The 25,887-nt window shown below is 42.0% G+C and overlaps 2 protein-coding genes across 3 annotated transcripts; one reads left to right on the forward strand and one right to left on the reverse strand.

Annotated features, from left to right (window-relative positions):
- The first annotated feature begins 2,848 nt into the window (after nucleotides 1-2,848).
- On the forward strand, nucleotides 2,849-19,056 carry LOC310679965 (uncharacterized protein). Of its 2 annotated transcripts, XM_083445987.1 has the most exons (8): nucleotides 2,849-3,356; nucleotides 5,714-5,803; nucleotides 8,745-8,824; nucleotides 10,228-15,116; nucleotides 15,345-15,407; nucleotides 16,642-16,746; nucleotides 17,640-17,738; nucleotides 18,358-19,056. In XM_083445987.1, the coding sequence occupies exons 1-4, from the start codon at nucleotides 3,313-3,315 to the stop codon at nucleotides 10,305-10,307; spliced, it is 294 nt and encodes a 97-aa protein (XP_083302113.1). In that variant the 5' UTR covers nucleotides 2,849-3,312; the 3' UTR covers nucleotides 10,308-15,116; nucleotides 15,345-15,407; nucleotides 16,642-16,746; nucleotides 17,640-17,738; nucleotides 18,358-19,056. The 2 variants fall into 2 exon arrangements, with proteins under 2 accessions (XP_083302113.1, XP_083302112.1); XM_083445986.1 differs by lacking the exons at nucleotides 15,345-15,407; nucleotides 16,642-16,746 and having other exon boundaries at nucleotides 14,871-15,116.
- On the reverse strand, nucleotides 10,826-25,284 carry SLC16A4 (solute carrier family 16 member 4; the record flags this gene model as incomplete). The annotated part of the gene is made up of 8 exons (XM_083445782.1): nucleotides 23,932-25,284; nucleotides 22,504-22,636; nucleotides 21,511-21,654; nucleotides 20,729-20,890; nucleotides 19,617-20,177; nucleotides 17,637-17,848; nucleotides 16,127-16,220; nucleotides 10,826-10,953 (listed from the first exon to the last, which is right to left on the reverse strand). Exons 1-8 carry the CDS (start codon nucleotides 24,040-24,042, stop codon nucleotides 10,826-10,828), a joined length of 1,545 nt encoding a protein of 514 aa, XP_083301908.1. The 5' UTR covers nucleotides 24,043-25,284.
- Between the last annotated feature and the right edge of the window lie 603 nt (nucleotides 25,285-25,887).

A 25,887-nucleotide genomic window follows, 5' to 3' on the forward strand; every position in this document is an offset into this window, starting at 1 on the left:
CTGAGGCACTCTGCTTTCATGGTTTAAAGTGGGAGTGAAGATGTGTACAGACATGCCTACTACATCTTAAGTAGAGGAGTGGGGACATATGAATAGGATTCCCACTGGTTAGAAGGGTAGGGTTTTGATGCCCTGTGTAGATTCTTGTTCCTCATTAATAATGGAACCAAAATAAATTATGCAAGATAAGCAAGTATATGTAAGCATGAATAATTTATAATTAGCTAAATTTAGATTTTCTGAGTACAGAATTTTGATTTTGGTGCACACAGCCCTCCATTTACAGCCAGTCAGAATTTAATCTCTGGGACCTTCGTCTGTGGCACCTGAGCTTCAGAGAAAATGTAAATGCAAGAAAGTGCCATATTTGTTTTCCTACATTAACTTTCTGTGTTTTTCTGATCACTTGGACCTCTTTCACTGCTTAGGTCAGGATGCAAAAGACAAGAAGCTCAGATGTGCACACCAAGCTGTCTTGCATAGCTTGCATATCAATTTCTGCTTTCAATCCAGCCTTGCGTGCTGGAGGTAGATTTTTAGTCTGCTTGGTGTGCGTTTCTGAAATTGGGACTGCAAATCTAATTGGAACAGTTTAAAAAATGAACCAGTGTAAAATGAAAGGCTACCGCAGGTTAGATTCTGGTTGCAGTTGAGCTGTTTTATCCAGTAGCCACCAGTCAGTGATATATTGAACACTAGCAATATAGTGCATTTCTCTTACTTCCTGTTCTGGGCACCAAGGATTGGGGGACCTGAGAACCATCTCAGTTGTTAACTGAATACAGAATGGATTTGGGAGCGTTATGCTTTTTCATATTCAGTACTCTAGGACAAGAGAAATAATTATTCTGTTATATCAGCCTAGTTGATGGTAAGGGAGAAGAGGTATCATGAAGGTCAAGGATTTCTGTAGCTCAGGGGTAGGGAACCTGGTGCCCTCCAGATGTTACTGGAAAACAACTCATCATCCCTGAACATTGCCCATGCTGGCTACCACTGATGGAGTCCAAAGATAGATTCCCCACCCCTCCTACAGCTGCTTCATACCCTAATTCTATTCTAAATACCTCACCTTGACATCTTTCTAGTTGATAATACTGTAGTCTTGCTGAAATTGAGAATTTTTGCTCTGGGGAGTGAATGACTGGGGGTGGGAGAGGAATTAGCAGTCAATTGCTATTTTAATGGGAAGTGGAAGAGAGCAAAGTGTGTAGAAAAGCACTTTAAGGGCATGGTGATGCTCTGGTCATTTGCTTCTGCTGTGTAACACAGGACCAGTAGTGAGCAAAACAACAGACTAATTTGTATATTACCAAATCTGGCTGTGTAAAGAACAGTGTTTCTTCTGATGGAGCCAACCAGGCATTGGGGCAGTGACGTGGAGCATAGGACAAGTGTCTTTAAAAATGCCTTAGTCATAAAAAAAGAAAATGTGCTAAAAGGTTGTGACATAGAATTACGTTCATGGAATTAGAGGTCTTGGTTGTTGTTTAGTTGTTCAGTCGTGTCCGACTCTTCGTGACCCCATGGATCAGAGCACGCCAGGCACTCCTGTCTTCCACTGCCTCCCGCAGTTTGGTCAGACTCATGTTTGTAGCTTCGAGAACACTGTCCAACCATCTCGTCCTCTGTCGTCCCCTTCTCCTTGAGCCCTCCATCTTTCCCAACATCAGGGTCTTTTCCAGGGAGTCTTCTCTTCTCATGAGGTGGCCAAAGTATTGGAGCCTCAGCTTCACGATCTGTCCTTCCAGTGAGCACTCAGGGCTAATTTCCTTAAGAATGGATGGAATAGGTTATTTTGGAAATTTCCCAAATATTGGTTCAGTAAATGCTGATTCACATATTTCAAGGAAGATCTGGGACTCTTGGAGCCCTTGATCATTTTGGATCTTTCTTCTATAGTTGCTTGGACTGCTGCGTGTAGTAGGACACACTAGGAACCAATACTTATACTAGTATAAAAATGGATACTCTGGCTATAGATTGTGAGAGAACGTTATTGTCATTCAACTTTTGGAGGCATAAATGCCCCCCTTTCTACATGGTGGGCAGGCAAGTTAGTTTGTTTGTTTCTAGAAAGCTTCAGGAGTTAGGATATACTCCTAGGGTTCTGAAATCTTACTGTCAGTCTCATGGTTGCATATAATAAATGGCTGACCTAGGACTGCAGCCCAGGCATTCATGAGTAACAGCGCCCACCAGTTACCCTGTGTTTGATGTGACTGGTTTATGGAAGACCTGAATGACTGGGAAGGGAGACTATTGCTGCAATAAAAGCATCAAAGGGATCACTGATGCTTTCTGTAGTGTGTGATTTGGCCGAAAATTCCAGTTAGCAAATAGATGTGTGAATCTGAGCTTTGCCTACCCAGGAACTATGCGTTTCTACACACACTTGCTGCTATTGTGTATACCACTTTCAGTTTGCATTGAAGGATTCTCTTATGTACACAATTGAGAATGCGCAATATTTGAGGTTCAGTATGCATTGCATCCTCTCAGATATATGGGATGTCTCTTGTCAGTTAAAGTCATTCCTGTCCTGGCTGACAAGGCATTGAAAAGTGGGGTCCTGTGTTTGGAAGTTAAAGTTTCAAGGATGTCTTGAGTAATGAGCAGCTGCTCATTTGCTTTCCTAGGCCATTTCCTGTAAAGTTCTTTCAGATGGAGAAAGATGGTGTTTGGAGCAGTATAATAGCACCAAGCTGTTTCTTCTTTTCATCCAAATCAGATACTTCAGTCTTGATACTCACTCTGTTTGGAGACTACTGACTGTAGTGGAGTAATTAATCAGACATGGCACGAAACATTCAGTGATAATGCCTGTTTGTGGAATGGAAATGGACTTCTTCCCTGCAGATCCCAACAATCTGGTTTCTTTGTCCTCTCTCCAGTGCCCTTCATTCTCCCTCAACGATATCTGATTTGGGGTGTGTGCAAAGGGCTTCAGGGGAATGTGTAAGTGGACACTCACATTGGATCTCACCCACTATTACTCAGGATGGACCATGATTTAGCGTGGGGATAAATTGCAATGTAACTAGTGCAATTATTCTCTGACGAAAGAGCAATAAAATGTCAGGAGATTTAGTGTAAGTACAGAGGCAATATACAGGGGAAAGTCATTGTGTTAGTGCGAAGAATCCTGTCTGTGCAACAGAATTTCCTCTCTTCTCCCTGTCTGTTCCTCCACCGTCAAATCTCTTCTGGGGGGTTCTCCCAACCCTCCAGAGCAGATTTGGAGATGATGTGCCAGAAGAGGAGAAGGAGAGCAGTTTTTCTTCTGCATAGAGAAGTCCTTGGACAAATGGGATGACTTCATTGGATACAAACCATGGATATATACTTGCAGTAAGGTAGAATTTTTGTTCTCCATTGAACTATATGTGACTACCTATTGACAATACGGTAGGATCTTTAGTGACTAAGTCATTGCCCAAAGGTGGGCAAATCAGCTTGGGGAAAGAGACTGAAAATAAAACAGACATTTCAATACATATTTAGGATATTGATTCAGTGGTTCAGAAAGGATATGAATTCGTCCAAAGACTTTTTTCAAACTGTTTAAATTAGTAGCCGATACATGTTATCTAAAAGTATCCCTATGTCTGTCCTGAATCTACTTCTAGTCAACTTTGTTGGGTGATGTCAATTTCTAGTAGTGAGAGAGAAGAAAAACAATTCACAAGTTGCTACTTCTCTATAGTATTCACATTTTTTTTAGAAATTACAATGATTTATTTTAAATAATTTTTATAAACTGTCAACTCGAAAAATATCAAAGTGATATAAAATGAAGTCACTTAAACATAACATTAAAGATAAGGAACAAAGTCCAACACTGAATTGAATTAAACCAAATTAAGTGATTCCATTTACTTCCCTCCTCCCCACTTTATAAACTATAAGGCCACAAATGTTTTACAACTTCTTCCGAAGGTATGGTTACCAGTTTTTTTCCCCAATGAATCCGGGGACACCTTTCCCCCCCTCTTTTTTTTTTTTGAAGCTGTGTAGCAACAGGGAGTCAGTAGTGGGGATGGTGATGCAAAAGACCCTGGGCCCAAGCACACATACATATTGTATAAAGGTGCAAAGCCCTTCTTTCGCACCCTGTGAAACATAAATGCGCAGAGTTTTAAAAAAACTGGGCAATGGCGTGCTGCCCGCCCATGACTCCCAAGCCTTCCCCGATCTCCTGACCCCTTCCCCCTTTGTTTTGACAGATTGGGGGAGGCTCTGGAGTCACGGGCAGGCAGCCGTTGCCCAGGAGGAATGCACAAGGTGCGTGGTTTCTCTGCTACACAAGGTGCAAAGCCCTTCTTTCACACCCTGTGAAACAGAAATGCACAGGAGGGCAACGGCCACCTGCCCACAACTCCCAAGCCTCCCCCGATCTGTCAAAACAAAGGGGGAAGGGGGCAGGAGATCTGTACCGATGGACGTCCCCAGTTCCCCTTTGGCAGTGGCAGCGAGCAGCTCCTGAAGCCAGCCAGAGCCAACTGCGCTACCAGGCTGGCTCCGGGCTGCTGAGGCTGCCGCTGCCACGTTTCCCGGGGACAGATTTGCAAATCCAGGGACTGTCCCCGGGAACTGGGGACATTTGGGTAACCCTATGACCTAAGGGAGATGCATCATCCCATTACATCATTACAGTTCCTTCTCTATTCCTTTCTATCTAACAATACACATTTTCTAGATAAGTTGCCTGAACTGTACATGAAATTCTAAAAGTTTCTGTGCCATGTATCTGTGTAATGGCATGTCTGGACCGTAAAGTTTTATTTTCATTAATTTCTCCAATACTTAACTTGCCCTTTTCAGTGCTATGATACCCTGAGCAGAGTTCTTCTATGACCTTAAAACATTTCCTGGAGAGTTACTGTGAATTTAGATCAACATCATCTGAATGTGTAAAGTTAGAGTGTGTGGTACTTAGGTATGTCATTTACACTCAATAAGATTGAGGGCTCTGCTCAGAAGAAAATATTTGGTGATGTACAAAGCAGGTTGGTTTGCCTTGTACCACTTCAGAGAATCCCAGCTTGGATTTGGGTCTAAATCAGAGCCTTGCTGCAGAAAATCTAAAGCTTTCCAGTGAACAGGCTGGGGTAATCAACAACTAGCTCTTTGCCCCCTCTTTACAATTAGATGAAGTTAGCCTCTTCTAAGTAGACAGGTAAAGGTAAAGGTACCCCTGCCCGTACGGGCCAGTCGTGTCCGACTCTAGGGTTGCGTGCACATCTTGCTCTAGAGGCCGTGAGCCGGCGTCGTCCGAGGACACTTCCGGGTCACGTGGCTAGCGTGACGAAGCTGCAGCTGGCGAGCCAGCACCAGCGCAGCACACGGAAACGCTGTTACCTTCCCGATATAAAGCGGTACCTATTTATCTACTTGCACTTAGGGGTGCTTTTGAACTGCTAGGTGAGCTGGGACCGAACGATGGGAGCTCACCCCGCCGCGGGGATTCGAACTGCCGACTATACGATTGGCAAGTCCTAGGCACTGAGGTTTTACCCACAGCGCCACCCGCGTCCGCACTAAGTAGATAAAGCTTGCCAAATTTCATACAGATAGGTGCAGGGGTTGTTTTGCTAGGCCCCCTTTAAAGTTGTGGGGTGGATTTGAACTGAATTTGGCATTTTTGCCACTCCTCCCAGTCGCTGCCTTGGGGCAATGTGAACTTTGCCCCCTCCTACTTTTTCCTTGACAGAGAGGATGACATTTCCCTGAAGCATGGAAGTATACTGCTTGTCTACAATTATGACATCATAGGCTTCAGGTGCTCAAAAAGCAGGTACAGGTGAGAAGGGGACATGTGCATACTTAACCTGCACCAATGTCCTTGCTTGCTCCACTCACAACCTTCTTGTGTGAAGTGGAAGGTCTGAATGGGGCTTGGTAAGCACATTCAGACTCCCTTCAGACCCACTTTTTGGGAGGGGAGAGGAGAGTAGGGACATGGGGATGAAGACCTCTATGCAAGTCCTTGCACCACCTCTGAATATCTGAAAGGGCACACTCACACATAACAAAGTACACACAGGAAGAGTACAGTACTACCCAAACACATATAATGTTTTCTCTCTCTTTTTTTAATGCTGAACTTAAATGCATGTACAACTTGGGTCACAGTGAGGGAGTCAGGGGTGAAGGCAAGTGACTTCAGTATAGGAACACAGGAAGCTGCCTTGCACTGAATTAGGCCATTGGTTTATCTAGCTTAGTACTGCTTGGCAGTGGCTGTCCAGCGTTTCTGACTTTAAGGCTCTCTCTGACCTCTACCCGGAAATGGAACCTGGGACATTTTTCATTAAAGGAGCTGCTCTTCCAATGAGCTATGGCCCTGCCTCGCAATAATAAATGCCCCACTAATATGAATAATGAGAAAGACACAGTAAGTGACCTGAAAAATAAGAGCACAAGGGATTTGTTGGGGAATTATGGAATGATTTTGAGAATGATTTCTCTGGATATAGGGAATGACTGGTTGGGATTGGAATAAGATTGGATGGGGAACCTGTGGCCCTCCAGATGTTTGACTAATGTGCCTGTCATTCTTGGCAATAGGCCATGCTGGCTGGAGCTAATGGGAGTTGGGGACACAGGAGGGCCAGAGGTCCCCCAACCCTGGTTTAGATAACGTAAGACAAAAAGCAACCACCAAAACTTCACCATAAACTCCTTTGTGATCTTTGGATGAAGGGCTGTATAGAAATTTAATAACTAAGTAGTAAAATAATTACTGTTTCTAAAAGTGAACTAGCAAACAACAATGAAGATTGGTGGAATTGTTCAGATACATCACTCGCAAAAGCACTCATGAGTAAGCCCTAAATGGAAGCTGGAGCTGCCAATCACAAAACTTCAACCACTTCACGCAGGGTGCTTTCTCTTTCTGGAGAGCTTGGTTGTATTAACATTTAACTGACTGTTTTGGGGTGTCTATTTCACTCTCCATCTTGCTGACTCCAGATGATTCAGGAATACATTCAGTGACACCAGTGCTAAGACATATCAATGAAACTTCTGTTTACGTACCAAAAGTTAGTTGCACTTGTAGGATTCCTGTGTGCTTCTTTTCTTACCCCACTGTTATTAAACTAACCTACTTACCTACTACCTCGTTTCACTAAACTTGTCCTCCTTAAGCACTGCATTGGAAGATAGCCAATTTAACAGCCAGTTTATAAAACAAGATGCAGGAAGAGATCCAGGAAATTACGCACCTGTCAGTGTAATGTTGGTCCCTTCTCTACTGTAAATCCACTTTGCCACAATGTCTTCATCAACCTTAACCATTGTTAAAATGAGGCCAATGAGATTCCCTGTTAAGCAGGGGTTGAAGCAGTTTTGCAAGACCAGAGTTAAAAGGGTGTTTGGTTAGTACGAATAGTTAATGTCAGGGCGGACGTATGGTTAAGGCTTTGAAGGGAAGAGCAGAGATTTATAGATCAACGTATTATGGCTGCAGTGACTTTCAGAAGCAGAAGTATGCAAAGTAAGAGAAGCCACTGCACAGTTAACATTCTTCCAGATGAAATCAGTAGACATACGTAATTAAGAAATGGCAGGGCATAGTCTACTAAGGCCTGTCCTGTCTGCAGCACAAATATTATAGAAAACCTTGTCCATTCTTTATGAATATACCTTTAACTTTTTATTAGAAAAAGTAGGATTTGAGGCTTTTGAAATACTGAAGAACCAAGGGGGGAAAATGATGCTAATGTTTTAAAATACAGCAAAACTTGTGGGAATAACCAGGTAGCATCCTCCCCTCCTGCTGCTTCATATACAAGAATTTCCTTGTTCTACCTACCACCATCAGTAGCATGCAGTCTCTACTCATTTTCAGTTCTTACATGGTTCTTTTTCTGGAGGTTGCAGGCTTTTGTTTTGCTGAAATGACATGGATAATATACAATTATTTCTGTACAGATGTTTGTACATTAGTTGCACTATAGCAAAAGATGAGGTCATGAGGACTTAAGACAAGATTGTAAAGCAGCTGAGTTCTAGCATTATGACACAGTCAGTTGCACATCAGATAAATTAGCATGATGTCTACAGTGAATAAATGCACAAGAAAATACTTTTGAAAAGGAAGTTGCCAGGAAGAAGATGGCTCTTTAAACTAGTTGTGGAATGTTTGTCTTCTTTAATGACAGATGTCTACACAACTCCCCAAAATGAAGCTGTGTACAGAAAAAGGGTGACCAATACTACATTATGGTGTAGTTGACAGCACATTGTGTATGTATTAGCAGCAGATCATGTGAAAAACAGCTGATCTATTTTCATGCACACATACACATTCTGGTGAGGACAGGGAGCTGATGATTCCATGGATGCATGGGCTACACACAGCCCTGAAAATAGCTAGCAAATGAGCTATCACCCAAAGTAAAGAAGAAGTGTGTATCTGTACATAAACATGAACAACAGAAACTAGACTGGTTTTGCCATCTTAGTGCGACTTAACGTTTAGGTGGAAGGTATAGGATGCTTTTGAGATGAAGCAAGATTTTTGGCCATAATTAGTTTTCACATTGCCATGCTGATGTTGAAAATCTGGGATCAGTGCATTTCCCTGATGGAAATAAAATGGATATCTGTTTTGGTGTCCTTGTGAAACTGTCTATACAGATGGTACATATCAGGAATTGTTCCTCTTTGCTGGACAAGGTCTGCCCAACTTGGAATTGCTGGTGATGGGGTTCCCTTCTATATCTTTTTGTCTGCAGTTCAACACCACTCTACCTCTATTTAGTAGAAGCACCTTCAGATCTGGCCTGCAAACTTAACTGCAAAGTGTCAAGTCTAGGTAAATATGAATGATCCCAATTTCCTTCGTATCTTTGTTGGATTTGCATGTTTCTCTGTTCGGCTCGTTCCATTATTTTACTGAAACATCTTTAGTAGCATAGTTAATCAGTCCAACTCAAATGAAACTAAGATCAGCAGGCCATCTATTCTAGTGCTGTCTGTTAGGCTGTACAGTGAAAGACTTCGCAAGTCAAACCCAGCCCACCCATCATGAATGGTGATCCACTTGGCCGCGATAAAACTAGTGTCTGGAACTGGGAAAGCAGATTGTCAAGTGTGTTGTCAAGCCACTGTAGGGAAACATTAGATTTTTAGCTGGAGTTGCCTGCTAAAATATGCACCATATTATTGGCTTGTGCCACCTTACAGGGTTTAATACCTCACATTTAATACCTCACATTTTGGTCATGGCTTCCTAGCCACCCTCATGGCTAGGAAGTTTTAAATGCCTGCATGAAGTTAAATACAAATGGTAATTCTCTCTGTGCATCCCATTCCATTTGAATAGCAGCATTATGTACAAGGATAGATATTCCATTGCTGCCATCAAGTGGGTATTTGCTGGTGGGGTATTCACAGGGGTGATTAGCAAGTGGATACTTCATTCTTGCTGCCTGGAAAAAATGTTCTCACATGGAGCCACTTGACATGTTACAAACTTCCTACATGAAAGAACATGGATTTATATTTGATATAAGAATTATTACATTTTATAATCACTGCTACTAATAGGTAGGAAACCACCTCACACCAGGTGATACTTTTGTCCCTGACGCCTTGTGCTGTGTGCTCTGATTGGTAGTGTCGTAGGCAGAGATTTCCCCTGCCACTGAATCACCTACTTTTTGACTTTGAACATTGGAAATGTGAGGTATTGAATCTAGACCTTCTGCATGAAAAGCATGTGCTTCACTTCTGAGCTATGGTCCCTTCCCATAGAATACGAAACGTGTGTCTCAGTCTTATATGCCAAGAAGTGGTGATGTGTGTGTTTATGTACATGCAGCAAAATGTGTGTGTGGTGATCAGAAATGACTCTGGGCATTTGTAACCTGTGAACTAAACAAATTAAGGGGACTGTTGACAGATTTCCTTGTTCATTTTGTGTGATAGCCCCTGTAGGTCATCAGAAGTGACATGATCGTTGATCTTTTTCTGGCCCTTGTTTCCTTTTGAGTATAGGAAAAGATGCTTTCCTGTAGCATATAGAATTACAGGTTTACATATGGAAGCTTGTTCATTCTCAAACTATTATCCCCCCCTATTAAACCACTTTTAACATAACCTAAAAGGCCAATATACCACATTCTGTAATGAAAAGGTCTGTTGCACCAATATATGGTACTTGATAAAATTTAAAACTTGATGCCTATGGTTAACTTACTCTCTAATCCCTTCTAGGAGACGGTGTAGTGCGAGCCAGCAGTGTTGTCTTCTGTCCAGATTCTGAAGACAGTTTGTATTTCGCAAATTACTGTTGAAATGGAATTGACTTTTGGAGGCGGGAGGGGGACATTTGCAGTTAAATGTCTTTCATCCCCTTAAGCAGCTTTTCCTCCTTGGGTTTTCTGCTTACTCTTTAAGTAGTGACCTCTTTCACACTTTTAGGTCACTAGTATTTGGACCTTCAGAGGTGAGTTAGCTTTTTCTGTGTTTTGGGATATTGGGAAGGCATGGGATACCAGGCTTGTTAGACTTGGCTATTAAAAATGTTTCTTGCAATTTTGTTTGTACCTAACAATGTGTTAAAAACTCGGTTTTATGGCAGAGGCATTCAGTTGTATGTTCAGGATTTGAAGGTATACTTAATTTCAGTTTTCATAGTATATAAATTTGCTATCACACTGATATGTTAAGGCACAACAGCTTCAAAAGGATATCTTTTGGAAAAGTCCTTTAATTTATTTCTTTTTATTACATAGTCAACAAACTGTTATAAATGTTACATGCTATGGCTTCTTCCAATTGCTGCAGAATTTTGCTTGCTTATGTAGTCAGTTCAGCTATTTTCTTGCCTCCATTTTTGGGCTACTGGTGCAAGGAATAGTGAAAGGGAAGAAACAAGGTAACAGCTGCCCGCAAAAATGAAGGAGTAAGCATATGTCTGAGTGTAATCATGTAGCCAACCTGTAGGAGGGAATCAGAGTTCAGTTACTTAAGTTTTTGATATTTCAGTTGAATATCACTTCATTTCACACAACATTACTACTGCAGAGCTTATGTAGAAGGGCCAAGGAAAATAGTTGAGAGTTTAAATGTTTATTCTGCAAGACTATAGAAGTCCACAGTACAATACTCAATATTATTTTTGTCCCATCCAAAGCATTTGTTGTACAATACATTTTGGAGCATGAAACAAACACCAGTCTGGCCACACAGCAATCAGATGAGATACGCTCTTACTTTGAGATATCTGATTGGTGTACCATACATATGAATAAATAAATAAATCCCTGTGGCCTTTTTTAAGTAACTCTACCAGTTTTCCTCTGAGCAATATTTTTGTCCTCTGCCAAGATGTTCTTAAAATGTGCCACCAGAGGGCCCACTCTTTTTTTCTTCACTGGAATACATGTCTGTTTCAAGGTATTCTGAAATGAACTGCCAATGGAGGACTATTTATACAGATTTCCATTCACAAGGTGCTTCCACATGCAAGTAGATCTACTGCATTCAGGGGCCAATTGGCATTCAGAGGCAGGCTCTATTTAGCTATCAAGGCTAATAGTTGCTGATGGAGTTGTATGAATCTGGTTTTTCTGTGCAGTTCTATGCTGGTTTACTTTGGAAATAAGTCTTACTGTGTTCCATGGGGCTTTTTTCCAGGAAAGTGTGCGTAGGATTGCAGTCTTACCCATTATGTGAAAGAGTACTCCTTTCTGAATCTACTGTGTGTCCATTTTTCTGATTGACTCCATGAAATAATTACTTTTTTATCAACTTCCTCTACACCATGCATACTTTTATAAACCTTTTATGCCACACCATAGTCAACTTCTCCCACCAAACTAAAACACCTTAAAGCCTTAAATCTTTATTTTAGGGAAGTTTATCCAGCCCCCTATCATTTCAGTTGTTGTTCTTTGTACCCCTTCCAGTCCTTTTTGAATTGTGCACAATAATGCAAATGCTGCCACACTAGATTTATACCAAAGAGAGAGACAGTGACTGTTTTAGTTCTTCTAATAATATTTCATGTTTTATTGCTACTGTGTCCTGAGCTGACATTTTCAGTGAGCTGTGCACTCAAATAAATGCATTTTCCCCTCATTAGTTTCAGTTAAGACCCCATTGCTGTGTATAAGAAGTTTTGCACTATCTCAGAATTGCCTTTGCTATTCATCTGTTAGTCATTCGCCCAGTTTAGAGAGATCTTTCTAGAGTTCATCACAACCTGTGTTTCACTACTCTGACTAATTTTGTGTTATCCACAGTCCTGGCAGCTCCATTGCTCACCCTTGGCTCCAGGTTTATGAAGTTGAATAGCATTGGCCTCAACACACATCCTTTGAGAACCCTACTGCTCCATTGTGAGAACTACTCTCGCCTTCCTGTTCTTTAACCATGTTAGCAGTTCAGATCACCCCCTTATCTCAAGCTAAGTTTACTTTGCCTTTTGTGACACTATAATGGCTGTATGATTTCTCCTATCTGCTGCTTTTGACCCAAATAATTCTAATTGATTTTAGTCTTTTAACTTGATATTCTCTCTCTCTCACTCACACACACACACACACACACAAAATTAGCCATCTTGAAAGTGCTAGTAAAAGGAGTACTATCAGTGACCATTATGTACGTGTTCAGTAATTTCATGTTCTTTCTTTTAAGAACTCTCAGGTAATGTGACTGGGTTGCGCTCCAGTGACTTGTTAATTTGTAATTTGTCTGTTAGCTTTAAACATCTTCATTTGTTGCCTATATTGACACAGCACCTCAGATGCCCTCCAAGATAACAATAGATTCTGATTTGGATCTCTCTGCAGCTTCTACCACAGTGACTAGTGATGCAAAGATTCCGTTTAGGCTCTGCAGTCTCCCTCTCCTTATTCAGTACTTCTTTTACGCCTTTCATTAAGGTACTATGTCTCCCTGGTTGGTTTCCTGCACCTGCTGCATTTAAATACATGTTTTGCTCAAGCCTTTAGCAGTTTCCTCTTCATTGCTTTGATTGTTTGCTTTCTTGTTGCTTGATTCCCCCTCCCCCCCCCCCCCGGCAAACCTTGTGTTCTTTATTTTCCTCATTAGGGCAAGTCTTTCTCTTTTCAAAGTGGAGGTAGCCAGTGTAGAACCCTTCAGTTGCTACTGAACTAGAGCTCCCATCAGCCCCAGGCAGCATGACCAATGTTGAGGGATGGTGGGTGTTTCGAGGGCACCAAGTTGCCTTTTTCTTCACACTGTTGTTTAACCATGCCAGTATCCTGTTGGACTTGTATGCCACAGGTTAGAAAGGGAATGAACATTTTATCTGAGTTTCTATTACAATGGTTTTAAACAAACTCCAAGGTTACTGAAGGGATTTGGCCATCCTTTCAACTTCCATTTTATGTTTTCAGTTCTGCCTGCTACATAAGTCCTGAGGCAACATCTAGCCATTTTGAAAAAGAGATCGAAGACTAAAATCACACACAAAGCAGGCAACTCGGGGCAGAGTTAAAAGGCATAGCAGCTTCCTGGAGATGAGGCACAAGCAAAGGCCTGGGAGCACAAATGTGTTTTTAGAAGTTGCCAAAATGACATTAACTTTGGCATTTTCCTGAACTCAGAGGGCACGTGGTTCCACAGCACGAACACTACCACAGGAAATGTGAAACTACCCAGTTCCAGGAATGTGAATGTGGGGTTGTAGGTGTGCTTCCCCATTCACATTCTCACCCAGTCATGCAGGACTAAAGACAGCTTGAGGTGAAAGTCTCTCCTAGTTGGCAATGAAATTTGCCAGCGTTATAGGACAAGCCAGCATTGGCTGGTTGCCTGGGCAAATGGGATTTATTTTCTCTTTTCTTCCCGTCCCCCTTTCTCTTTCTCCCTCTATCACATGCAGGCTTCTCAGAGGGCAACGAGGTGCCTTTGTTTTCTCTCTTGTATTTAGTCCTTTTGCTAAATCTCATGGTGTGTGGTGCTGTGACATCATTAAGTGTGTATATTTGTTAGGTTGCTAGGCTCTCCAACAGGTTCCCAGAGCATTTTCTGATAGCAAACTGTGGCTAACTGCATTGCTTTCTTCTTAGAAAATGCTTCATAGTCCATTGCCCCAGATAATTGTTTACTTTCTATTTAGAGATGACACGACAAGGGTCTTGTGTCCAGGTTTCTATAATCTGGTGTAGCGTTCATGGGACTTTATAACCTTTTGGAAAATTGTATTTCTGGTTTTGAATGGGTCTGTACCACCTTAAAAATCAAACAGGTCAAGTACATTGGATGTCACAGAAAAGGGGCCTTGTATTTCTCTAGTCCCTGTGAGGACATAAAAGGAGAACCAAGATTGGGTGCCTACTTCTTGCTGCTATGGAAATCACTGCAGGGTGTTGGGAGCAAACCGAGGGAAGAATTGGATCCAAAATTGGATCCTTTCAATCTAGGGAGGAAACTGTCAGCCCTATAGCTGGCACAGTGAGAGTGCTGCTCCACTTTTTCCCTCACCTTGCTGGCAAGACCTAGCAGGAAAGTAGATGTGACAGTTTGTTTGCCTTCCATTCCCCTTTTAAAAAAAGGATTCCAGCCTTATTGAATTCAGTGGGACTTACATCTCAATAGGCATGCAAGGGATTTGAACTGTCAATGTCTGAATACAGCCCCCAGCTTTTCTGGATTATCTGTCATTTTGTTCCTGGCTGCTTTCTATGCTGCTGCAACTTGCTTGGCTAACAGTTACATATGTTCCTTTTACTGGTGTGTCAGTTACATGCTAGAGATGTATTAATTTTTTTCCAGGGGAATGAGGCAAAGGAACCCTTTATCACATGGGGCTGTGAGGTGGGATTTAGGGCCTTATTCCATGATCATAATTTATCCTAATGTGCCCATTAATTCTATTCCAGACGACTCTACACAGAAAAGGGAAAGACAAAGTAGGAAAAGGCTAGTCCATGGGGATAACCAACACGATTCCCTCCAGATGTTGTTGAACTCCCAACTCCTATCAGCCTCAGCCAGCGTGGCCAGTGATCAGTGACGATGGGAGCTGCAGCTCAACCCCCAGAGGACACTACGTTGACTACCACTGGAATAGACAGTCTAGGGAAGACCATGAGAGCAAGAGAGGGCCAGAGCTGTGAAGAAGGAAGGTAGGAAGCAAATACCGTATTTTTTGCTCTATAAGATTCACTTTTTCCCTCCTAAAAAGTAAGGGGAAATGTGTGTGTGTCTTATGGAGCGAATGCAGGCTGCACAGCTATTCTAGAAGCCAGAACAGCAAGAGGGATTGCTGCTTTCGCTGTGCAGTGATCCCTCTTGCTGTTCTGGCTTCTGAGATTCAGAATATTTTTTTCTTGTTTTCCTCCTCCAAAAACTAGGTGCGTCTTATGGTCTGGTGCGTCTTATGGAGCGAAAAATACGGTACCCAGCCTGCAGCAACCGTGAGCAATATTTTTCCTTACTATTGTTATTTATATTGCATTATCCATGTACCTGGTGTTTCACAAAGGTGCTTTACAATAGACAAAAGGGAAACAGAGGAAGTGGAAGGATATGAGATTGTTTAACATTTAAACAGATGGTGCTACACAGTTGCTGCCTTTTATTTCCCTTGTGGGTGGGCAACAGTTCACTGTTACTTCCTAAGGATTTTTTCCCCTTCTAGGGAGCTTGTACCCCACAGGCAAGAGGAAGGATTAAAAACACAAATGCATGCTTTATTTTCCTTTTCCACACACCTTGAACAGGGTTAAGGAAGACCCTTTTTTGTGCTGACTTTTACTATAAAATGAATGAAAGTCCATAAATAGGTTGGTCTGTTGGTAGTGTTTTGGAGGGGGAAACCCAATACAGAATCCAGTGAAGTCGTGTGAGTGGAACAGCTTAACCCTTGTGCAACTGAACTTTCCCTTCCTTCTCCTCTCCTAGAGGACTCCCTGCACCCTTTGAAATCTGCTGGGGGAAACATCAGAGCAGATATCAGGGGATGTGGAGGGGAAGCAGCTGGAGGAGGAGAGGGAAGGGAAGTTCTGTGGCATGAGTGGAGGTCATTCAGTTTGTGCAGTGACCTTGTTGGAGACAAATTTTACTCAGACTTGCTTTTGACAAGAAAGGAATTCTAGCACTCTTTCAATGGAAGGAAGAGGTTGTTTTAAGTTACCTGCAATAGGAGGTCCAGCGAGGACTGCGAGGCCAGCAATGAATGAGGCATGTCCCAAAGCACTGTGGAATCTGGAGGCTCCTACAAACTCTACCTGTTGAAGCAATCAGTGTTATTTATATGTTTTATAAATATTTTCAACACATTGTCCCCCATTTTGAAAACTGTTTGCATGTTCCCTTCATTTGCATGTTTAGAAATACATTTTTAAAGTTAATAATAAAAATAAACCATCTAGACTCTGCAGTTAAGCCATAGGTGACCAATCTCTGGCACAGCCAGTAGAGGCTTATGTGATGTGATAGGCACATGGGTCTTTCTCTGGCATAGACTTGAGCGGGGGTGACAAACCTTTTCCAGCCAGAGGGCTACATCCTGACCCTTCACATACCCCAGGGCTACTTTGACACCTGATGCCCTTATGGTGATGTCAGGTGACATCTTCAAAAGAGCTCACTGTCAGCCCCAATGAGCTTCTCGGTGCCCACAGTGAGTCTCACTTTTTTCATTTGCAGATTCTGTTTGGATTCAAACTGCACCTACAGATGGAGACTTTTCTGTTGCAGAAAAGCAAAGCTATCTACAAGGCCAGTCTGTAGAAGAAAAATGTCCATTTACAGGTACATAAACTACACTTGCAGCAGATGTACAACTTCAAATGAGCTTACTGTCAGCAAGCCTCGTTTGATGAGGAACAACCTGAAGCACACTTTAAGCTCCAGATCACAACCGTATGTTTATCTATCCCACACTCCTGACCCCATGTATAATATCAGGTGGGTGAGGTTTGGGGGAAATGACTGCACAGAGCAAATTAGCGTCTAATTTGTTCTGTGGGTTGGAAGTTCCCCATGCCTGGACTAGAGTCATATCTCTACTCCTCCCTGTTTATCCAGCGTTGTACCACTGCATTCTCCCCAGCTCAGTATATAATAATTGAGGTCAAACCAACCCAAGGACTATAAATGTATGTAGCTTGCAGTAGAATGGAACAGTCTCATATTTTAGAACTGTGACATGCTTGCTAAAAAAAGATTGGCCACCACAGCTTTAAGCAATCTGAAATTAGAGGGGATGACAATGAAGGGGATGATTTTCAGCAGGGAGAGAGCAATCTAGACTGGGATAACATTTCATATCAGAGCCCTATAACTGATTCCCCCACCCTGCCTAAGTCAAAGGGGTTCAATTAAGCACACTTTCAAAAGTGTGACAGAAGTCATATGTAGTTTGGTTCTGAGGCCGTACAGAAGGCTTGTTTAATTAATGCTTTGGAGGCAGAATCACAGACTCAAAATGCATTGGGTTCAATCAAATAGATCTTCAGAGCATCTGTAAGGTTTTCTCTCTCATGGAGCCTCAGGTATATCATGTTCAGATCATTTTTAATTTTCTGGTTTATCCTCTGTGTACTGAAGTAGGTGAAAGTTTTGGATGGGTTGTGCTTTATAATAATTCTGGATCGCTTTGCTGTTAGCCTTTTGATGATTAATTGCTTTCTTCTGCTTACCAGTACAGGAAGTATCAGAGCCAGGTATCCACCACTGAAAATGGCAAAGCCTACAGAATAGGTCATAAGTAATGGGAAGGTTGTGGCAAGAGGACACAGCAGGTTAGTGACACCACAAAAAATGAGGTACATCTTGTGATAATGATACTTCTTGATCCAGTTCTGATCTGCAATCCAACCAGAGAGCAAAAGGCTGACTGTCTCTGTTATACCTAAAGGGAAGCAGAAAAATAATGAATTTTCAAACAGAATTTATGTAGTAGAAGCTTTGAAAAACACAGATAAAAGGTCAGAAAGGAAAGAGTTTGTACCCTTCTTTTATTTCTGTAAAATACATGTGAAAATTCAAAATTTCAAGCCCAGAGGTTGGTGGCAGTTTACATGAAAAAAATATATGTTATTTTACTACCTTTTATTTCTTTAACATTTAATATTTCCTTGCAGAGATCTAATACTTTTTTTAAAAAAAAAGGCTTTTGATTTAAAGAACAGTTAAGAACATGCATTAAGTATTATCAGAAGAATCTTTCTAATTTGTCAATAAAATTGAGGATAGCTCGGTTGTATTTATTTGTGCAATTTTAAAATATCCTCCCAAAATAAAATAAAAACAGCTCAGGAAACTTTCTGTCTTTTTTATGCCACTTCAAATTTAGCTTACTACTTGGTATTCTTATGAAAACATCAGTGGCTCACATTGATTGTTTTTGTTTTTGTTCAGGACTAATTTGTTGATCTGCTTAATTGAAAGGTAAGTGCCATCCATTAGAATTTTGTATTTCATCACTACTAATCGCCAACAGTGATATCCTGGTAATCTACCCATGGGGGGGGGGGGGCTCAGGAATTTCCAGATTGTTATATGCCATTTGTGAAATATTTTTTGAACAAATACTAAAAATATTTTCAAAGCCCTAGCTGTCTTTTCCCCTCCTTTAATTTTACAACAAAGTATACTGGCTGCAGTCTAGCAAACTTGTTTATGTAGAAGGTTACATGTATATATGCAGCCAGTTTCTTTGTGTTTTGTTTTTTTGTTAAGAGAAAGTTTGCACATTTGAAATTATGGCCATTTGCCATTACCTTCAGTCTGCATGACTCATATTTTGTATCCCTGCTCAGTAACTAGCTTTCTTAAAACAGTCACTTAGTTGCATGCAATTGCTGGGTTAGGGCCCAAGTCTCCAACTCCTACCTCTCGAAATTGCTTGCTGACAAGTACATTTGCCACAGATGTTACTCCCTTCATATGCCACTCTTGGCTTTTGGTTGGCAAATGTCAGATTGGAGGGGAGGGGAATATTTTGGGTGGGTGACTGGCTTTGGCCTTGGAACTTCTACTTGCTGATCCCTATTATGTATCATTGTCTTACAATGGGAGACAATGGCTTCATTTAATAAAGTCTTTTTAATTACTGGAGTTTGTTTCTTATTTCATAATACAGATATCAAATGGGGAGGGGAACAGATTCTGTTCAGAACAATTTACTTAGAAATTGATTAAGACACATTTAAAAAAATAGATGAGGTGGCAGATTAAACATACCAGTTGGCATATAAAACACACATTTGAGACAAAGAGATGAGATATATTCCATTATTCAGAGTATTGTATTTACTATTAACAACACTCTTTTACATTCTTGATGGCTGCAGCACACCAGTGTCAATGTTTCTAGGGAGCTATTTATTAATCCAAAATCAGATTCAATTTTCCCCAGGATCATTTCTGTTGTGTTGTAATTTTTTTATCCTTTCTTGTATTGCTATGAGATCTTTTTATAACTAATATTTTGATTTCATACTTAAAAACAACAGGTCTTTGGGTTGTTGTTTTTAATAGAGTTGTATGTTGAGCCATAAGCAGTGTTACATTTCTTTTCTACAGGAATTAGTTTCTCTTCACCCAAAGTGAATTATTAGTGAAGCTGTCATGCAGAGATCTTAAGAAAGCCACTTTAAAAGTTGATTTTTTCTTACCAGCCACTGAAATGATGTAAGCAGTATCCATTGGCTCAATGCCCAGTGTTTTAGCTCTGGCTGCAAGGTGGAAAGTGGGGATAAAGTAGGCTAGCTGGCTGAAGAGAAAAGACCATGTGAAAATGTAGAAGAAAGGGTTTTTTAGCTGGGAAAAATCAACATGGCATTGCTTGCATGAAAAAGGCTGATGCTTGGAATTTCCCTCCTTGTTTGTTGGAAAGCAGTTTTGATTACCATTCTGATTGGGATGTTTGTTTTTGTGGCTCCCGTTCTCTGGCACTTCAGAACACTTGTCGTTTTCTGGGGCTAATTGTAGTCCAACATGCTGTAGATTGTTCATACTGATGCATTCATGATCGAGGGGATCTGATCTGTTCGGTTCTGTGGTGCCAATTTTATCTTGGCTGTCTTCAGTGGTCTCTGCAATTTTTAGGTGCACAGGTGTTTGTTTGTCTTCGTGTTTAATACTTACAACTTTCTTTTTCATCATGTTAATCGGTCGTAGTAGCATGCTAGAAGGAACAAGGTTCAACATCACACCACCATATATCAGTAGGGCACCTAAATGATGAGACAGAGCTTGAGATGTGACATTCTGCTGCAATAACAGGGAAATAGAAATGTTAATAAATTTTATTAGCACCCCCTCTGAAGGAACTTTTGGTGACTTTCAGAGGGTCTAAAATAAGTTACTTTTCAGTCATGCTGGGAGAATTGGCATTCTTTAAGGCAAGATATCAGAGGCTTTTCTACTTCCTTCCCAGGACTCCCCAAGGAGTCTTCTTCCACTTGCAAAAGGTTTTCCTGGTACGGAGATGATTTGGGCCTTGAATGACAAAGACGTACACAGGACTACCGCAAAGCTATGCGCTTGTTCCTTTAAGGAGCAAAGCACACTCCCTCAGTGCTACTCTCTAGACTTGACTGTGCAGGTGGGAATGAATGTACTAATAAAGTGCCTTCCTGACCAGGAAGATACCATGGTCAATAGTATAAAAAGCCACTGAGAGATTGAATAAGAGTAGCAGGGTTGCACTCCCCTGTCCCACTCTCAAAGCTGATACACATAAGGTGGTAATTACCATGAAATGTGGGAAGTGGAAGCTACCAACCTTGCCATCCATACGTTTCTATCAGGACTTGAACAAATGGTGTGAGTATAACACTCAGTCCCATTCCTGAACGGCCGATTGCATTGGCTAGAGCCAGGCGTTTCTTGAAGTACTTGACAATCATCACAGCTGCTACCTGATACAAGCTAGCAAAACCCAATCCTAAAATGAAAAGAAACACATAAGAAAGATGCTCCTTCTCCTGGGCCCATCCGGAGGGTGGTAGGCAACCCTAGATTTGGGTGCCACACAATGAAAGGAAAGAGAGGGAAGCTTCTGTTGTACAGGTTCAAGTCATTGAGTGAGTGGAACTATTTTGTTGAATACAGCCCGAAATGTAACATCTTGATATTTTAATAAGCAACAGTGTGTGTGTGTGTGTGTGTATATATTCAATTTCAAAAGTAATCTTAAGTGCTGACAAAAAGAACTCCAGATGATGTCTTTCTCACCTTCTTCAATGTAATTTTTTTTTTTTTTAGGGGAGGGCATGTGCAACAAAACATTTTTGTCTACCTACTGGGGCACATATGAATGAAAGGGGGCACTTGCCTGTAGGTGCCTCCAGTAGCCCAACAGGTAGAGTACCTCCCTTAACTTTTTCTAAATTGGGCCCTGTGTCTCAGCAGTGCAGGGAGACCATTATTCATTCTGGTGGGGAAGGCCTTTGCAAAAAATAAACAACCCCCCCCCAAAACCAACATTAGCCTGACTGTTACTCAGTTTTTCTATTTCCAGTTAGACTTTTCTGTTACTGTGGCTGATTTTTAAGGTACGCTCACCTGTCAGGAATCCCATAGACACACAAAGAAAGGGGATGTTTGTGGCCAATATGCTGATAAGACAACCAATGCCAACCAGGCAAGCCCCAATCACTGATGCTGGTCGTTCTCCTATAAATTCACATACTACGGTTACCAGTGGTGCTGCAACAGAGAAGAAAAACAGCTTCATGGTGGCTTGGGGGAAAGGGTTGCAACTGGCAGAAGGAGAGACTTGGAGGTAGGCATTTTTGCCAGTTTTAGGGAATATTGAACCTGGCATATGCTTAACTTTTGGAAACTCTATAATAGAGCTGTCAGGAGAATGTTTTCTGCTGTCTAAACAGAGCTGAGAGAAAAAACTTGCTTCAACATGGCTGATGAGAATAGTCCTTAATATTAGTGGACTTATCACATGTGTATCCTCTTTTCTCCAGGGAGTTCAGAGTCGTATGCATGGCATTTCCCCTTTCTATCCTATGTGAGATAGATGAGGCTGACAGACACCCAGTACGTTCTGTGGGCAGTGTGAAGATTTCAGTGCAGGTGTCTCCAATTTAAGTCCGGCACTATCCACTACATCAGGGGTGGCCCAAAGGTGGTCTGGGATCTACTGGTTTATCTCTGGGCAATTTGTGGGAGACCAGCAGCAGTTTATGTCCTGGGGAGACCTTAGGGTTCAAGGAAAAAATGAAGTAGATCCCCTAAACCTGGATTTTGCCACCATATTGACAGTGTGGATGCCGTTGATGTGCATTTATACTAAACAGTAATTTACACATTGTCTGTTCTTACATCCTGGTCTTAGATGCTTATAAGCTTTCAAGTGTTTTCAAGACGGCTGTACACATAGGTTAATGACAGTAGTTACTTAGGCTTTGCTTTGTTATTGTAAGCAGCCCATGGGGCAGCAAACAAATGCCGTACATGTGTAAAAAGTTCCACTAAAAGTGGATTATTTCTTCAAATAAAGTATTTCTTCACCAAGTCATATTCAACCGTATTTGTGCTGACCTGCTAGGAATCGAAGTGAGGACATGATAGAGCCAATCCAGCTGATTTGTTCAGAAGAACCGCCAACATGCTCTTGAAAGGCCACAAAGAAAATGGCAAAGTTTTTCGCTGTTCCCATTGTAGATACATTTACCTTAAAAGAAACAAAACATCCAGTAAAATTGAAGCACATGTATTGCCTGCTGCCACTTGTCCCTGCCCTACAGAATGTAGCATTTTCCATTTTTAGAATAACACCTCTTATTCCCTGGGCAAATTTGTGATGGCTTTTAACTTTGGATCACTCACAGTTGATGTGAAACTAAATGAAATAGTGCTGAACTCCATTGAGATTTCCCAAGTCCAGAAATTAGCTGACCTAGGAGAAAAAGTAGCCTGGGAGGAGAGGAATGGGAAGAGAGGGATGGATGGTGCAACATCCCCTCCCAACTCTCCACTTCTCATTCCCTGACCCATCCACTGTGCTCAGTTTATGGCTTTTAAGCAAGCATTGAAAGACACAGATTTGCAGCTGGTGGTCTAGTTCCATCCTGGCAAATTGAAAGGGAAATTTTGTTATGCTTGAGTATTGAAAGTGTCCCATAGGCTGCCCAAGGAAGTTCCCAAGGGGGAGAGTTCTTACTGGGAATGGCTTTAGTAAGAGAGCTCTGTCAGTGCAGACCAGCACTGAAAGGGAGCCCTACTTGCCAAGGAGCAATTGGGAGCAGACTTTTAAGCTCAAGGTTGCTCCTTTTCAGCCATGTCTTTACCTGCCTACATAGGTTGTCCAGTGTTGGGTAGATGGGTCTGGTCTGGGGAAATGTCTCACAGGCAATATTGGGACCCCTGCTGGGTCTGAGGTCTCCCCCACCACTCTGTGATTATAAAATGTTAGGTGGGAGATTTAATCTCATGGTGTGCACCCCTCCCCTTAATGTTTCTCTTCTTGGCTATTAACATGTTTTGGGGGGTTGAGCATTCAAATTCTGTCCCCCCCCCCCCGCTGCCCCCAGTTTTATTCTGTGGCTTCTGAAAATGTACAGAGTGGCATTCAACTAAGTGGTTGCATGCATGGAACAAAGTCCACCTGTGCAATGGAACACTGCCCCTATGTACTCCCTGCACCCCCTTAAATTTGTGGGGAGGGTTAAGAAACCCCAGAAAAGTCGACAGTAAGGTCTTATTTCATGTGTGAACCTCATTCCCTGTGCAAATACCCCCATTTTTTTTACGTAAAATGCAATATACATAAAGGTGAAGGACTGTAGCTCAGTGGCAGAGCATTAGTCTCCCATGTAGAAGATCTGTTTCAATCCCTTGTGTCTCCTGCCTGAAACCCTGGAGAGCCTCTGCCAATCAGTGTAGAGAATACTGAACTGGCCCGGTATAAGGCAGCTTCCAATGTTCCATAACCAAACCTCCACAGACTTTGTCACAATTCTTACTTACCAGAAAAAAGTTAAGCATAATCATCCACCCCCAGCCTCCATCGGGAGCTTCCGCACCGTCGTGTTGTTTGGTGCTTTCTTCAGCTTCTGGCTCACCCTCTGTTCTCTCCATTCCTGCTGCAGATTTGAGCTCCAGCAAGTAGCTGCAATTGACTTTGTTAAAGGGCTCTTACACCCAAAAGATAATAGTCCACATTGCTGACAAACCCTCAAAATAAAAGCTGCCATTGCTGCTTTAACACGGTCTGCAGTTTTTCAACTTAAACATTAACCCAATGTTTTTAAACACTAAAACGGTGGTATTACCCTAGTGAACAAGATGGACCTCTTAATTTTACTGCCTTCCTAGTTGTTTTTACTGCTTTGACATTAAAAGAAAAATATATCAGAGTGGTTTTGTTTTTTTAAAGCTCTGTGGCGGTTAAGGGGTATGTTTTATCAGCTGCGACTTTTGCAGCAAGATCCTTCTGCTTGACAAGGGAAGCCTCGGAAGTAAATGTCAGAACCTGTCCTGTATTGTGAGTCACACAACTGCTGCCTCTCAGGGAAAAGGCTTCTGAATTGACCCTAGTACATCCTGGGCAGGAAATAACACAAAAAGGCTTGTCTCCATAGTGCTTTGCTGAAGCCTGGGCTCTAGCATGTCTTGCATGCTTTTTAATTCAAACTCCATGTTTCCCTTTCATCTTAATTGTGCTTTGGTCTCAACTCTTTCAGCATACACCTGGTGAGCAAAAACTTCAGGCATCCAGTAGGCATTAGTTTAAGGAACAGCCCCAGCACCTGAAAAGAAGGCTTGTTGAAGAGGACAAGAAGCAGTTGCTGTTCTTCTGCACAGGCTTTTTAAGCAACTGCTTGCCGCCTCAGCTAACTTCTACTAGGCCCTGCTTATTTACTAGCTTCCCCTGCTCAGGTCCCTCTCCCAACCAAGGTCCGCTAACAGCAGAGGAAGGAGCCTGGCCATGCCTCCCACATTCTTAATTCCTTCCTGCTAAAGGGTTCAGGAGCAAGGCAGGATTCATTTATACAGAATCGTTGAATTGTAGAGTCGGAAGGGACCACAAGGGTCATTAGTTCATGAGTAGGCAAACTAAGGCCTGGGGGCCGGATCTGTCCCAATCGCCTTCTCAGTCCGGCCCACGGACGGTCTGGAATTAGTGTGTTTTTACATGCATAGAATGTGTCCTTTTATTTCAAATGCATCTCTGGGTTATTTGTGGTGACTATCTGGTGCTTTTACATGAGTAGAATGTGTGCTTTTATTTAAAATGCATCTCTGGGTTATTTGTGGGGCATAGGAATTCGTTCATTCCCTCCCCCAAATATAGTCTGGCCCACCATATGGTCTGAGGGACGGTGGACTGGCCCACGACTGAAAAAGGTTGCTGACCTCTGTTGTGGGGCATAGGAATTCATTCAAAAAAAAAACAAGATATAGTCTGGCCCCCCACAAGGTCTGAGGGACAGTAGACCAGCCCCCTGCTGAAAGTTTGCTGACCCCTGTTCAACCTCCTGCAATGCAGGAATCTTTTGCCCAACATAGGGCACGATCCTGAGATTAAGAGTCTCATGCTCCACTGACTGAGCGATCCCTTTTGTTCAGTGTTCCATTTTAAATGCCTGCCTGCACCTGTAGAAGCTATAAAGAGAACCTACAGTGCCAGTATCCCTACTAGGAAATGTGTGTTTGGACTAGTTATGCAATGTTCTTTGGTATGAAAGTAAATAATTGCAAAATAACCGTGACAGGTCAAAACACTGGCCATTTCCTCTTAATGGCTCCGTTGTACCTTTAAAATAAGAAACCCTGCATGTTTGAAGGTCAGCAGCTGAAACCTAGCTTCAGAGGAAGCCCTCTGTACCCTGATTATAAGAGTCTTGATATCATTGGCGAAAACAAGGTCTTTTTTCCTACAAGTGGATTGAGCCAGTGCCCCTGGAGGTAAAGCCCTTGTCC

The sequence above is a fragment of the Podarcis tiliguerta genome, assembly GCF_965153285.1.
Source record: "Podarcis tiliguerta genome assembly, chromosome: 6".
Taxonomy (NCBI): domain Eukaryota; kingdom Metazoa; phylum Chordata; class Lepidosauria; order Squamata; family Lacertidae; genus Podarcis; species Podarcis tiliguerta.